Raw genomic sequence first — 14642 nt, 5'->3', positions numbered from 1 at the left:
AACACCTTTGGTGGGGGTGTAAAGTGGTAAAGCCACTCTGGAAGAGATTGGTGCTACATAACTGATTGTAACTATATGACTCAGCAATTCTGATCCAGTTTTTCTCCAAACTCTGCCCATGTGCTTTTTCCCTTTGCTGATTTCCCTCCTTATTCTTATTTCCTCTGTAATCCTAGGTATTCACCCAAGAGAAAAGAAAACATGTATCCACACAAAGACTCCTACACAGATGCTTACAGGTACTTTATTCATAACAGCTCAGAACTGGAAACAAATTAAATGAATGTCCATCAACAGAGAATGGATAAATAAAACTTGCTACACTCACCTGGTAAAATATTACCCTGTAATAACTGAACACAGATACAAACAACAGAATGAAAGAATCTTGAAAACATTCCACTGAGTGAAACCAGACACAAACAGTACATGTGCATGGCTCCATTGATAATGAGTCCTAGAATGTGCAGAACTGGTTCATAGTGACAGAAACTGAGGCAGTGGCTGTGGGAGGACAGCGGGGGCTACTTGAGGAACACAGGGACTCTTTCTAGGGTGATGGAACTGTTTTCAGTCTTGACTGAAAATACTATATGTAATTGCGTTACAATACTATATACATTTGTCCAAAAATCAAACTGTATACTTGAAGTGTATGTGTCTACTGTACTTAAATTATACCAACAGAATTATTAGAAGGTAAAAAAAGAAATTCCATTAAGACATAGTAATTAAGACAGTGTGGTACTGGCATAGTACCAACAAACAGACCACTTAGAACCCAAGAGAGAGTCAGAAGGCAGGATGGTAAGGAGGGCAGAGGTGGGTCTGTGGGTAAACTCGGAGGGCAGGGTCTTCAGGTAGGGTCTTCATCTGGAAAAAAAAAAATGGACCTCACCTCACACCATGCACACAACTCAATCCCAGGTGAATTAATGATCTAAAAGAAAGGTTTTAGGTTAAATTGTAAAGCTTCCAGAAAAAATTCAGAATACGTATTTTTGGACCTGCTAGTAGGGAAAGACTGCTTAACTAAGACACACTAAAAACAGAATAAAGGAAGTGACTGGCAAAATGAACCATAAAAAATTAAGAACTTCTGTTCCTCAAAAACAATTTTAAAAAGTGAAAAGATATACACCGAGAAAGCTATTTGCAACACATGTAACTAACAAAGGGCTTTATCCAAATTATATAAAGAACTCTGACATGTCAGCCAGAAAAGGTACAAGAGAAAATGGTCACAAGACCCAAGCTGGCACCTTGCTAGAGAATGAGCCATAAGGCCAGGAAAGATGCGCAAACTCAAAGGTCATTGGGGGCAGCCTGGGCTGGAAACCTAGATCCAGAGTCACCCACAGAAGGCAGGGAGGGGAGGAGGCTCTGCTGTGCTAGGGGCCTCTCTGTACCTCACTATAAAATGGGGAGTAGACCTGGATCTGCTGCATCTCTGGGCTGCTGCAAAGCATGTATGACACAGACTGCCGGGAGCCCTGAAGTCAGAAAGCACAGACAGCAGGACAGCACAGAGCAGTTGCAGGTCAGGTAGGGCCTGGAACCCCAGAGACACTCACACAAGCCTATTACAACACTTGGTCTCTGGGGTCTGCAGCCACTGCTCAATCACTGTGCAGGAGTGACAAGCTATCTCTGAGGCAGGCTGGCCAGGAACCCTCTTGGTGGCTCGCAGACGAATCAGGGCTCAGCACATAGCTTGTGAAGACATTTTCCCCCTCTGTGGTGTCTGTAGTCTGGGCCATACCTACCAATACCCCCACAGAGAGAAAAGATATCCACAGAGCGGTTCCCAGCCTACTGGAGTCCCAGGAATGCCTCACTCTCCCAATACAAGCCTCATCCTTTTCAGGAGGCTCCAGCCCACTCTTCAGAATGAGTGGAAAAACCAGATGCCCCTGAATCCATGTGCAGACACCATGTCCATAGCCACTGCCTGGAGCATTACTCCTGACAACCCAAGATGAGAAACATCACAAGCAGCAGTCAGGAAGGGCTGTAACACTAATAACAAAGCCAGCAAGATAAATTGTTCACCCAGCAACCCAGCAAGGAGCTCTAAGACATGTACACTTCCAGGTCAAGATGGTAGTGTATCATGGGCACTACTTCTCCCACCCATAGTGCCACTAAGAAGGCAGTAAAGGAATGTTTTCCTTGGTGTAAGTCCACAGGACAAAGAAGAGGAGGGTACACAGTGACAAAACCTTATGAGCTAGAAATCAGATGAACAAGGGGGTAACTGAAGCAACTTGCCCATCAATGATGAGCAAATAAACAAAACACAGCATATCCACTGATGAAGTATTATTCAGCCATACCACTTTAGGAATGAAAGAGTAATTCAACTTGGATACACCTTGAGAATGTCATGCTAAGCAAAAGAAACCAGACACAAAAGAGTACATATTACATTAGGCAAATCTATCCAGACAGAAAGATTACTCATTTCCAGGGGAGATGGGTGTTGGAGGTGACAGCCAAAGGGTACAAGGTTTCTTTTGGGGTATGAATTATTCCCCAGATCCTGCCCCATCTCCATGCCCCACTGTACCTCCCTCCATGAGCAGATGGCAAAACAGGGATCCCTGGTCCTAAGATGTGCCCAGATGTCAAAAGCAGGGAGCCAATGGAAGCAGTGTGCAGGCCGACTGAAGGTCCCACACAGGACGATGAGGTGCCCAGCCCCAATCCCAGCAGCTGGCCTGTCCCTTTTGGCAGAACAGAGCCTCCTTGTGAGTCCACTGTGGAAAGGCCAAAAGAGGCCCTCGGGAAGTTCCCCAAACAAACTGCCCAGCCAGGGGCACCACTGAGTGAGGTGCACCATCATCATTTACTGCACCTTCTCCACATGAACAGATATGTGGGGAATCCCTCATACGCAGAAAAGGGTGACAAGCAGTCGTAAGTGCTCCCCTGGGAGAAGGCCTGCTTACAAGAGTGGCCCTGGGCTGGCACCTGGGAACTTGGATTCAGAAGGTTCCTACCTGGTGGGTCAGAGGGGAACACTGTGCCTAAGCTGCCTGATGGACAACGCAGTTCACGCTGAGTGCCTGCCCTCCTCCCGGGAGTCTGGTATTTCCACATACATCAGGCAGAGGGTGCATGACTCAGCCCTGGGTGCTGAGTTTCTGATGGGTTTCCCTAGATGGGATATTTCACATGTCATCACTTGTTGCTGGGGAATGAGACTTACAGGGAGAGGACTCTGGAAGCTCATGCATGTTTTTCTCCAAACTCTGCCCATGTACTTTTTCTCTTTGCTGATTTTCCTCTGTATCCTTATTTCCTCTGTAATAAATCTTGGCTGTGAGTGTGACTCTATGCTGCTGAGTCCTGTAAGTCCTCCTGTGGACTTGGCTGGGGGTGGTTTTAGGGACTCTGGACAAATATGTACATCAGAATAAAATATGTACATCAAAACAAACAAATGTGAAATAAAAGCATGAAATAAAAAAGCAAATATGAAATAAAAAAAGCAACTTGGAAGGCACCGAGTATAGAGGAAGAAAACAAAAAACAGCGATTAATATCCTCAGAGAGGTAACAGCACCTGCTACATCCATTAATGAAATGAGAACAGGATGCCAAGAAAAAGGAGCATATAGAGGACAAAGAGAGTTCACAGAAATAAGTTGAATAGCAAAAATAAAACATTCAGTACAACTGTTGAAAGACAACAATGAGGAAATCTCCCAGAAAATACAACAAAAGGACCAAGAGATGGGAGAAAAAAGGAAAGACTAGAAAACAAAGGACATTTCAGAGGGGCCTGCCATGGTGGCTCATGCCTATAGTTCCAACACTTGGGGAGGCCAAGGTGGGAGGATTGCCTGAGGTCAGGAATTCGAGACCAGCCCAGGCAACATAGTGAGACCTTGTCTCTACCAAAGCAAAATAAAACAAACAAACAAAAAGGACCCTTGGTTCCAGGAGGAGAAGGTGGAATAGAGGAAAGGGAGGGAGCAGCTCCAAGTCAGATGTCGGAGGCAATCAATCTCAACAGAATGGACCAGGAAATGCTGGAAGAGATTTCCACAGGATGGAATTTGGGTATTGTATCTGAATGTGCTAAAGAGAGTTTTAGGTAACTGACAGTAAACATGGTGCTGAATCAGGGATAAGTATATAAAAACTGAGCACACAAAAAAATAACGTTGAACTCAAAAAAGGTATGCAGAAAAGGAAAAGTCATTGTGGAGCCCTCTGACCTAGCTGTGAACATGAGGACTCAATTGTAATAGAGGTGACCCATTACAATCATGATACGAACTCATTGGGAAGGCTGGATTAGCACATGTATGAGAATCGAGTTGGGGAGAAAAATCTTCCTCACGCACAGTAAGAAGTCAATCGATAAGGCCTAAGACAGCAACATTAAGAAGCAGCAATAGACAGGTTATTGATACATATGGTGCTAAATACCAAAAGCATCAGTTGAAAGAGTTCTAACTGGTTACCTCTGAGGAACAAGAAACAAGGGGCAGTAGGGTATGAAGTGCTGCTTGTTTACATAATACAACTCTCAACTGACATATGAAAAAGGAAAAAACAGGGCCAAAGAGAATCTCAGTAATGTGATTAGGAAGTCTGATTTTAAAGATATAAAGTCATGCATTACTTAACAATGGGGATATAGTCTGAGAAATGTGCTGTTAGGTGATTTCTTTATTGTACAAACATATAGTGAACTTACACAAACTTAGATTGTTTAGCCTACTACACAGCTAGGCTATGTGGTATAGCCTATTGTTCCTAAGCTACAAACTTGTACAGCATGTTATTGTTACTGAGTACTGTAGGTAATTGTAACACAGTGGCAAGTATTTGTATATCTAAACAAAAAAAGTTACAGTCAAAATATGCATTCCAGCCTAGGCAACATGATGAGACCTCATCTCTATAAAAATCAAACAATTAGTTAGGTGTGGTGGTACATGTCTATAGTCCTAGCTACTCAGGAGCTGAAGTGGAAGTATTGCCTGAGCCTAGGAAGCAAGGCTGTGGTGAGCTATGATTGTGCCACTGCACTCCAGCTGCTGCACTCCAGCGTTCCAGAGCAGCAAAACTCTGAGTCAGAAAACAAACCAAAAAACAACAACAACAACAAAAAAAAAAAACCCCAAAACCCTCAAAATGGCATAAAAGATAAAAAATGGTATATGTCTATAGAGGGCACTTACCAAGAATGGAACCTACAAGACTGGAAGTTGTTCTGGGTGAGTGAGTGAGTGAGTGGTGAGTGAGAGTGAAGGCCTACTTGCACTACTGTAGACTTTATAAACACTGGACACTTAGGCTCCACTAAATTGATTTTTAAAAAGTAATTGTGCTATGTTACGATGGCTACAGCTTCACTAGGTAATAGGAATTTTTCCATTCCATTATAATCTTAAGAAACCACTGTCACATATGTGATCCATCATTGACTGAAACGTCTTTATGTAGTACATGACAGTAGTTGCAGAATCCGAACCTAATAGGGAAGATGACACATTTTTTTTCCAATATGCACTGGATTTGGCTACAAGGAAAGTCCCAGGAAATTCCACAAACCCTATCATGATAGGGCCACATCCTTTCACCCCCTGCACAAGCCTAGCAGGACCGACACCAGCTTGCCTCCCACTCTCCTTCTGGCCTCCAATTCCATGCTGTATGTGTGCTTCCTTGCTTTCTTGGCTCTGCCCATGACAACCTAAGGGAAAAGACCAATCCCCTCAGGCACATGCTTTCAGTTTTCGGTCAGTTAAATCATCTCATAGAGCAGTGGTCCCTATCATTTTGGCATCAGGGACTGGTTTCGTGGAAGATAATTTTTCCAGACCGAGGAGAGGGTAAGGGGAAAATGGTTTCAGGATGATTCAAGCGCATTACATTTATTGTTCATTTTATTTCTTATTACATTGTAATATATGATGAAATAATTATACAACTCATCATAATGCAGAATCAGTAGAAGCCCTGAGCTAGTTTTCCTGCAACTAGATGGTGCCATCTGAGAGTGATGGGAGATAGCACTAGCATCACCACCTCAGCTCCACCTCAGATCATAAGGCATTAGATTCTCGTAAGAAGTGTTCAACCTAGATCCTTTGCATGTGCAGTTTACAATAGGGTTCACACTCCTGTGAGGCTCTAATGCCACCACTGATCTGACAGATGGCAGAGTTCAGGCAGTAAGTGAGCGATGGGGAACAGTTGTAAATACAGATGAAGCTTTGCTTGCTTGCCCCGCACTCACCTCCTGCTGTGTGGCCTGGTTCCTAACAGGCAACAGACTGCTATTGGGCCTTTTTCTTAGCTCCAAACCCAGGCCTCCCACCCTCACTGTCTCTGCCTCCTCTCTCCTTTTGTAGAAGATGACACACTTTTTTGTTTAATTAATAAAAGCCAAAGCTAGTTCTCTAGCAATAAATAAAAAAAATCCAAATAAAACCCTGGCAAAATATATAACCTCTGGCAAGTATAATAAGGAAAAAGAGAAAACAGAGAGGGAGAAAGGAGAGTGGGAGGCACATGACAACCCAAAGGGTACTTGGTTCATTATCAGGGTGAGTGAGGACCAGTTAGAAGCCCAAACTTCGGCTGGGCGTGGTGGCTCAAGTCCGTAATCCCAGCACTTTGGGAGGCTGAGGTGAGAGGACTGTCTGAGCCCGGGGGTTCAAGACCAGACTGGGCAACTTGGTGAGACCTCGTCTCCACAATAAATAAAAAAAGTAGCCAGGCATAGTGGCCTGTGCCTGTAGTTCCAACTACTTGGAAGGCTGAGGCAGAAGAATCACCTGAGCCTAGGAGATCGAGGCTGCAGTGGTCATGAGTGTGCCATTATATTCTAGTTTGGGTGACAGGGTGAGACTCCAACTCAGAAAAAAAAAAAGAGGCCCAAACTTCACCTGCATGTAGCCTACTTATGTAGTTAATTTTCACTTGTACCCCCACATTCCTATAATAAAATGCAATTAAAAAAAGATAAGGAGAAAACATACACAAAACATCAGTAAAATAAAGGTAATATAGAATAGCAAAAAAGAGAAAAGTGTATATCACATCTTTCAAAAATTCTGAAAGATCGAATGAAACTAACATTTTTCTTAGAAAATAGGAATCTGCAGATGAAGTATGGTATGAAACCTGGAGAGATGAGCAATCGTGGAGGAAAGTAAAAGCACATTGATGTTTGGGTCCCACTACTTCCACAACTGCATGGGGCCCAGATACTTTCCTAGGGTGGCCTACCAACAACAGACAGGTTCTGTGGGTTTCATCCTTTGTCAAAAAACCAAAAAAGCTACAAACTTACCATGTAAATCTATTAATAGCTCTGATACCAAAATGAATAATGATATCTGAAAAAATTATTTACTGTATCACAGTAGGTGTTATTCTCCAAAGAGAAACAAGATCTAACATTTAGAAGATACTAATGTAATTTACTACATTAACAGCTTCATGTGGAAAAAACACAGCATCCTCCCAAAAAGGAGGCAAAAGAATTTGACAGAATTCAAAACCCATTCCTGAGTATAATTCTTAGCATACTAGAAGTTAAATCTTAACATGAAGAAGGCTGTTTTTAATAAGATATGTACTTGCACTGGGAAAAAAAGGTAAAAAAATTTTACAACTAAAATAAAAAGGTTATTTTATCTACCAGTAAGTAACCTACAGCAAGCATCTTATAAGTGGTGAAACATAAAAGTATTTTCACTAGAGTCAGGGCCAAGGGTGCAACAAATGTTCAAGCTTGTGGCTTTGAGCTGTCAGAAAGCAACAAAAAATACAAAAGTGGCCCAGTTCAACATAAACATACAGAAACCAGAAGTTTCCCTATAACCATCAATAAACAACTAGAAAATAAAACAGACAAAACATTCTATTAACATAGCAACAAAACCTATATGATTTAAACTGTAAAGAAATAAAGCTTTTACATACATTGAAATACACAAAACAAGACCTGAAATCACTACAATACACCATCAAGTTGTTGTATATTGCTATCAGTGGAAAGATATGAATTCTCCCCCAATGCATTCATGTATTCAATGCAGTCTTGATATACATTTTATGGGTCTTCAGAAGCTCATTCAAAGGTTCATCTAGAAGAGAAAATGCTTAAGAATGACAAAGAAAATCTGAAGGAAAAAAATGGGGAATTTTCCTTTAAATATTGAAATGTAATATAAAGCTATGACAGTTAAAAAACATGTTACTGGTAAAGAAGTCAATAAGTAGACAAAAAAATAGACACAGACCCTGAATTTATGTGAATATGACATAAGATATACATGACATTCCAAACCTGTGGGGTTAGGGTAGAATTTATTAAATAGTGTTGGGACCACTGTGTTGGGAAAAGTCAGAATAGTTTAGTGCATTATGTAAAAAACAAATCTGAGAGAGATTAAAGGTCTAAATGTAAAACGGAATGCGATAAGAGTACAAGGAAACAAAAGAATATTTCTATAATTTTGAAGTAGAAAACTTCTTCCTGAGCATGAATTCAAATTGACAATGTAAAGGAAATACCCCAGAGGTGATCACACTGTGGGGCAAAACATATCATAAACCAAGCCACAGGGAAATATCTGTCACATATGGAGCAGACAGCAGATTAACAGCCATGGTATATAAAAAGCTCAAATAAATAATACAATGACAACCTACAAATCAGTAATACAATGACAACCCACAGAAAAACAAAGACTCTGAACATCAAGTACACAGAATAAGAAGTACAAATGGGTTGTGTGCAATAGCTCACACCTGTAATCACAGTACTTTGGGAGGCAGAGGTGAGAGAACTGCTTGAGCCCAGGGGTTTCAAGACCAGCCTAAACAACATGGCGGGACTTCATCTTCACAATAAATAAAAACATTAGCAAGTATGGTGGCGTGCACCTATAGTTCCAGTTACTTGAAAGGCTCAGGTGGAAGGATCACCTGAGCCCAGTAAGTCAAGGCAGTGATGGCCGTGATTGTGCCACTGCACTCCAGCCTAGGCAACAGATTGAGACTCTAATTAAAAAAAAAAAAGTACAAATGGCCAGTGAGCATGCGAAATGAGCCCTCTCACTCCTAAGTTAGGTTCAAAACATGAATGGGATGTCATCTTTTATTTATCAGATTTGAGAGGATAATAAAGTCTAAGAACATACCATGTTAAAGAAGTGGGAAATTAACTAGTCTCATGCAAGCTAGTGGGACTGTAATTATTTTATTATATTTTATTTTTTTGAGTTGGAATCTCACTCTGTCACCCAGACTGGAGTGCAGTGGCACGCTCCCGGCCACTGCAGCCTCGATCTGCTGGGCTCCCGTGATCCTTCTACCTCAGCTTTCCAAGTAGCCGGAACTACAGGTGCACGCTACCAGGCCCAACTAGTTTTTGATTTATTTTAGAGACGAGGTCTCGCCAAGTTGCCAGGTGGGTCTCGCATCTGCGGGCTCACGCAATCCACTTGCCTCGGCCTACCAAAGTGCTGGGATTACAGGCTGAGCCACTGAACCTGGCCAAATGGGAGAAATTTATCTAGACAATACAAATGTAAAAAGACATTTGTGAGAAATGACAAACCTGAAAATAACTTAATTGCCCATCAGCCAGGGAGTAGGTCATTACATTAGAGCATCTACACTTTGGGATGGTGTGAGAAGGGAAAAGAATGAAATAGTAGTAAAGAGAGGCCAACAAGACAAAGTGGAAGACAAATGCTATGCTGCTGGAAGAGGCACGATCTTACAAACCATCAAAACCTAAGACAGAACTGTATCTGGAAGGGATTGGGTAGATGGTGGCTCACCTGCTCCACATGGGGCTCCTTGGCAAAGGAGATCCTGGCGATGGAGTGGGATGCAATGCACAGTTCCTGCCCATTCACTTCACCCTCCTCCACCTCCACGATGCCTGCAAGGAAGAGGGGTTAGCTCACCTCAGCAACTGCTCAGCCCTCAGTAGAGGTAGCTCTTACTATCCTCACCTGCAATCAAAGATTCAACAGGAGACCTCACCTTTGAGATTATTAAGGTTACAGTACTTTTCCTCACCTGTACTTCACCTTGTGAATACTGAGGGAAAAGACACAACTCTTATAGCAAAGGGTGGGAGCGTGCTCTATGGAGGATCACCCTCTCCAGAGGTGCCCTGGGCCTTGGCCCTTCCACCTCCAACCATCATCAGGTCAGAAAGCCCCACCCCTGGGAGAAACTTTAGTAGAAGCTCTACCTCCAACACACAGAGAAGAGAATTGTGGGTGGAGACAGATATCCAGGAAATCACTCTCCTGGGCAAGTAGGCAAGGTCAAGGTCATGCATCTGTTTTTTAGTCATTTCTAATGAGCAAACGTGGCTGATGACCAATTCAGAATGATGCCGCACTGGGGCAAACTGGCCCACAGGGCTGGTTGGCTACATTCCAATGAGTCCTATGCCCAAGAGGCACTTGCAGGGGCCCAGGTAAACCCCCAGTGTGACAACCTGCACTCCACACCTGTGGAGTCCCATCTCAACCATCCCAAACAGCACGTGCCATAGGCAGGGACACACCTGAACCAACTTGCTTGGAACGCAAATAGCACCTTTCTTGTGGCCACCGCACTGGCCAGTACACCCACTGCACTGATCAGTACACCCACTGCCTTGCCCAGGCTCTGGGCCTCACCTGTGTTCTGGGCACTGACGAAGGCCACCTTGTTGGTATCAGGTTTGAGGCGGATGAAGCCACACTCTCTGTGCATCGGTTTGCGTGTGTCCGGGTGGAAGGAGTTGAACCTGGACAGGAAGTTGGGGGATAGGAAGCCTGGATACTGGCCCTCTGTGACAAATATCTCCGTGACGGTGCAGGGGAAGGATGGGCTGTGACCATGGTGCCAGAACTGTCCAATCTGCCCATGAATTAGCTGCTCTGGGCACCCTTGCCCCTCCTTGCCACTTTGGCTGTATCTGTCTTACCCACTGACCATCATGTCCTGAGACTATTAAGACTTACAAACATTTCTCTTTAATAATCCCAGGGTACATCCTTTCCTCTAGGCTGTTCTGGCCGGAGCACCTCCCATAGTTCTCTAAGCACTCCATACAGTAAATCTACCCATTCAGGCTGGAGTGCAGTGGCACAATCATGGTTCACCACAGCTTCGACCTCCTGCTCAAGTGATCCTTCCACCTCAGTCTCCAAAGTAGTGGTACTACAGGTGCACACTACCACACCCAGCTTATATTTCAATTTTTTTTTTTTTTGGGTAGAGACAAGGTCTTGCTATGTTGCCCAAGTTGGTCTTGAATTCCTAGGCTCAGCCTTCCAAGCTGCTGGGATTATAAGCATGAGCCACGCACCAGGACAACTTTCACCTTTTGATACATTCTTGAGTAAAATCCAATCAATTCAAGATAAGAAACAAAATGGTATTGAATTAAGGCACAGTTTCTAATCTATCTTTGTCATTAGTGTAAATTCATGATGGTTAGATGAGATGCCTGCATCTTGAGCTGAGTATACAAAACCATAACTGAAAGACTAACTTATTTATCATTTCACCAACATTCTGAGTTGCTGCAGGGAATCTATCTACACAATTCTTAGAGATAAACTTCTGACAGATTAGTGACACTGCTGCTCACTAACATAACCCTGAAAAAAACCTTTGTTATAAAAACACACATGCCAGCCAGGAACAGTGGCTCACACCTGTAATCTCAGTACTTTGGGATACTGAGGCAGGAAGACTGCTCAAGCCCAGGAGTTGGAGATCAGCCTGGGCAAGACAGTGAGACATTGCCTCTACAAAAAAATAAAAAATTAGTGGGCGTAATGGCACATGCTTATAGTCCCAACTACTCAGGATGTTGAGGTGGAAGGCTCATCTGAGTTCAAGAGGATAAGCCTGCCGTGAGCTGTGATTATTGTATGTCACTGCACTCCAGCCTGGGTGACAGAGTGAGACCCCGACTCAAAAAAAAAAAAAATTAAAAGTTAAAATAAACCGGGCTCGGTGGCTCAGCCTGTAATCCCGCGCCTTGGGAGGCTGAGGTGAGTGAATTGCCTGAGCCTGCAGGTTTGAGACCCGCCTAGGCAACTTGGCGAGACGTCATCTCTACAATAAATTAAAAACTAGCCGGGTGTGGTAGCGCACACCTGTAGTTCCAGCTACTTGGAAGGCTGAGGTGGAAGGATCGCCGGAGTCCAGCAGGTGGAGGCTGCGGTGGCCGGGAGCAGCCACTGTACTCTAGTCTGGGCGACATAGTGAGACTCCAAGTCAATAAATAAATAAATAAATAAACAAACAAAAGTTAAAATAAAGTATAAAAAGGTAGGAGATAATATTTTTAAAAACAATGAGATCATCTTCTTAATCCTTCAGTGGAGACTGGTGAAAAAGAGTTTTGCCCTCTTACTTTATATACTTCTTTATTGTTAAAACTTTTACAAAATGTGAGGTCAGGCTTGGTGGCTCAGCCTGTAATCCCAGCGCTTTGGGAGGGTGAGGCAAGTGGATTCCTTGAGCCCATGGGTTCGAGACCCACCTGGGCAACTTGGCGAGACCTCATTGCTACAATACATCAAAAATTAGCCAGGCGTGGTAGCGCATGCCTGTAGTTCTGGCTACTTGGAAGCCTGAGGCGGAAGGATTGCCGGATCCCAACAGGTTGAGGCTGTGGTGGCCGAGAGCATGCCCCGGCACCTTCCTGCCTGGCATTTGTCTGTCTCTGACAATCCAGAATTATTTTTAGAGGCCTAGACAGTCCATAGAGGGGGGTGGAGGGAGGCGACTTACGAGAAGTTCAGCATGGGTTGGCCCACATGAGAGATGTGTACCTCCTCCAGGTACTGGAAGGGCTGCAACGTTGGGTAGGTCCCAGCTCCTGGCGGGTCTGAAAGCCAGGTGCCCAGCATCCAGGACAGTGGTTCCACCACTGGGCTCATCTTGGGAGGTTCTGAGGACAAAAGGATGAGACAGTCAGTGGCTTCCTTCCAACGCCTTGTTGAGTTTTAAGTGGAAATGCATGTTCCATACTGAAGCACGCTTTTGGTAGTTACAAATAATTCTATGAGACCTGTCAAGAAGGGGAGAAAAGGCCAAGCAACTAGCAAGTGTCATACTTCTAGATTCATCTTCAGAACCCTTTGCAGTTCCTGCAGAAAAAAAGATAACCAAGAGGGGCCTGGCAGGGTAAGAATGAAGTCCCATGCCCTTTGATAAGGCTGAGAACAGCCCACATAGCGAATCAAGGTGCCCTGGTAAATCTCCATATAGAGATAGAGAGCAAGAGGAAGAAAATGAAAAAGGACAGAGAGCCTCAAAGCAGGTAAAATATGAAGAGCACATGGGGTAGCAGGATTCAAATGTGAACTGCTGTCCTAGTTTCCTGTGAGTACGCTTCTGGGCTGGACAGCAGCCTGTGCAGTACCCAGGTGGGGTCCTTGTAAACGATAACCCAGAAGGGTTTGGTCTCTCTCATTTCACTAAGTGTGAGGGATGACACTGAGCCTGGAACTCAGAGGTGTCAGGGGTGGGTGCAGTGACAGGACAGCAGGGGATGGAGTTGGGGGATGTGGCTGGGCTGTTCTGCCAGGCATCCCCACCCTGCTCAGTGGGAGCTGAGTGCTCCTGAGCAGTTTTTTAGGATTCTTTTACACGACCTTTATGTCAGCATGCTGGATGAAGTGGACTCTGCTCTTACCCACATTCTAAAGAAGGAGACCTGTGGAGGGACCATGGAAAAGCCTCGCCTTGTGATGCCCATGTAGGGTGCTGGAAAAGTAGGGCTGATTCTCAGATGCAGTGAGAACTCTTATCCTAGTCATGACCCATTTTCCATATCTCCTTATACCTCAAATCTAAAGAATGGAAAATACCACTAAGGAAAGCAGAAGTGAAGAGAAGCACAGGTCAGCTGACCTGTGTATAAGCCTAATCTACCGAATGATATGTTTTATCTGCCAAACTCAATGCAAAAGCAACAGATCTGCTTCCATATCAGGACCGATAACTTGTGACATTTTCTCCAGACGGCTCAAACAAAAGATGGACCATCGAGGACAGGAGTTTTTGGAACCACCTTAGCTTCTGAAATTATACAACCTTGGACTGTAAATTGCAGGCGGTCTAGAAAAAAGAACATCTAGGAGGAAAGAAGGCAAAGGACTCTGGAGGTGAAAAGACCAAGTTTATCAACAACTGGGAACTGAGGGGCACAAGGAAGACCACAGCATGTGGCCTGGCCCAGTGGTAAAGCCTTGGGGCCAAGTGAGAACAGTGGGTGGAGGGCAAGCTGCACAGGGCAAAAGTAGGAGGCTTGTGGCAGAGGGGTAGGGGGATACCCCTCTTCCAGTCTGGCCTATGTCTTGTAGTATTCCCTTTTCAAACTCCCTGTTAAAACTTGGAAGGGGAGGATAAAACATTTGGACTTTGATAAAATTTTCCTAATTAATCAATGAGAGAATTTTTTTTTTTTTTTTTTGAGTTGGAGTCTCACTCTGTCACCCAAACTGGAGTGCAGTGGCCGCCTCTGCTCAAATTAAAAAAAAAAAGTAAATGATACAGAATTTATTTATGTATTTATTTATTTTTGAGTTGGAGTCTCACTCTGTCGCCCAGACTAGAGTGCAGTGGCCGCTCCCGGC

At 43.9% G+C, this 14642-nt stretch overlaps 1 protein-coding gene across 4 annotated transcripts in view; it reads right to left on the bottom strand.

Moving 5' to 3' along the window:
• Positions 1-14642, bottom strand: part of THAP4 (THAP domain containing 4) — an 86023-nt gene that overhangs the window by 32967 nt on the left and 38414 nt on the right. For all 4 annotated transcript variants that reach the window (XM_021708474.1, XM_021708473.1, XM_021708472.1 and 1 more), the window contains 3 exons: positions 12793-12952; positions 10680-10789; positions 9822-9925 (listed from right to left, as the gene is read on the bottom strand). In XM_021708474.1, the coding sequence (XP_021564149.1) occupies positions 9822-9925; positions 10680-10789; positions 12793-12952 (374 nt within the window). The remainder of the gene's footprint in view (positions 1-9821; positions 9926-10679; positions 10790-12792; positions 12953-14642) is intronic.

This window comes from Carlito syrichta, unplaced genomic scaffold (assembly GCF_000164805.1).
Source record: "Carlito syrichta isolate Samal-C Ts95f unplaced genomic scaffold, Tarsius_syrichta-2.0.1 Scaffold138451, whole genome shotgun sequence".
NCBI classification, from domain to species: Eukaryota; Metazoa; Chordata; class Mammalia; order Primates; family Tarsiidae; genus Carlito; species Carlito syrichta.
This window is presented reverse-complemented; position numbering and strand designations above follow the sequence as displayed.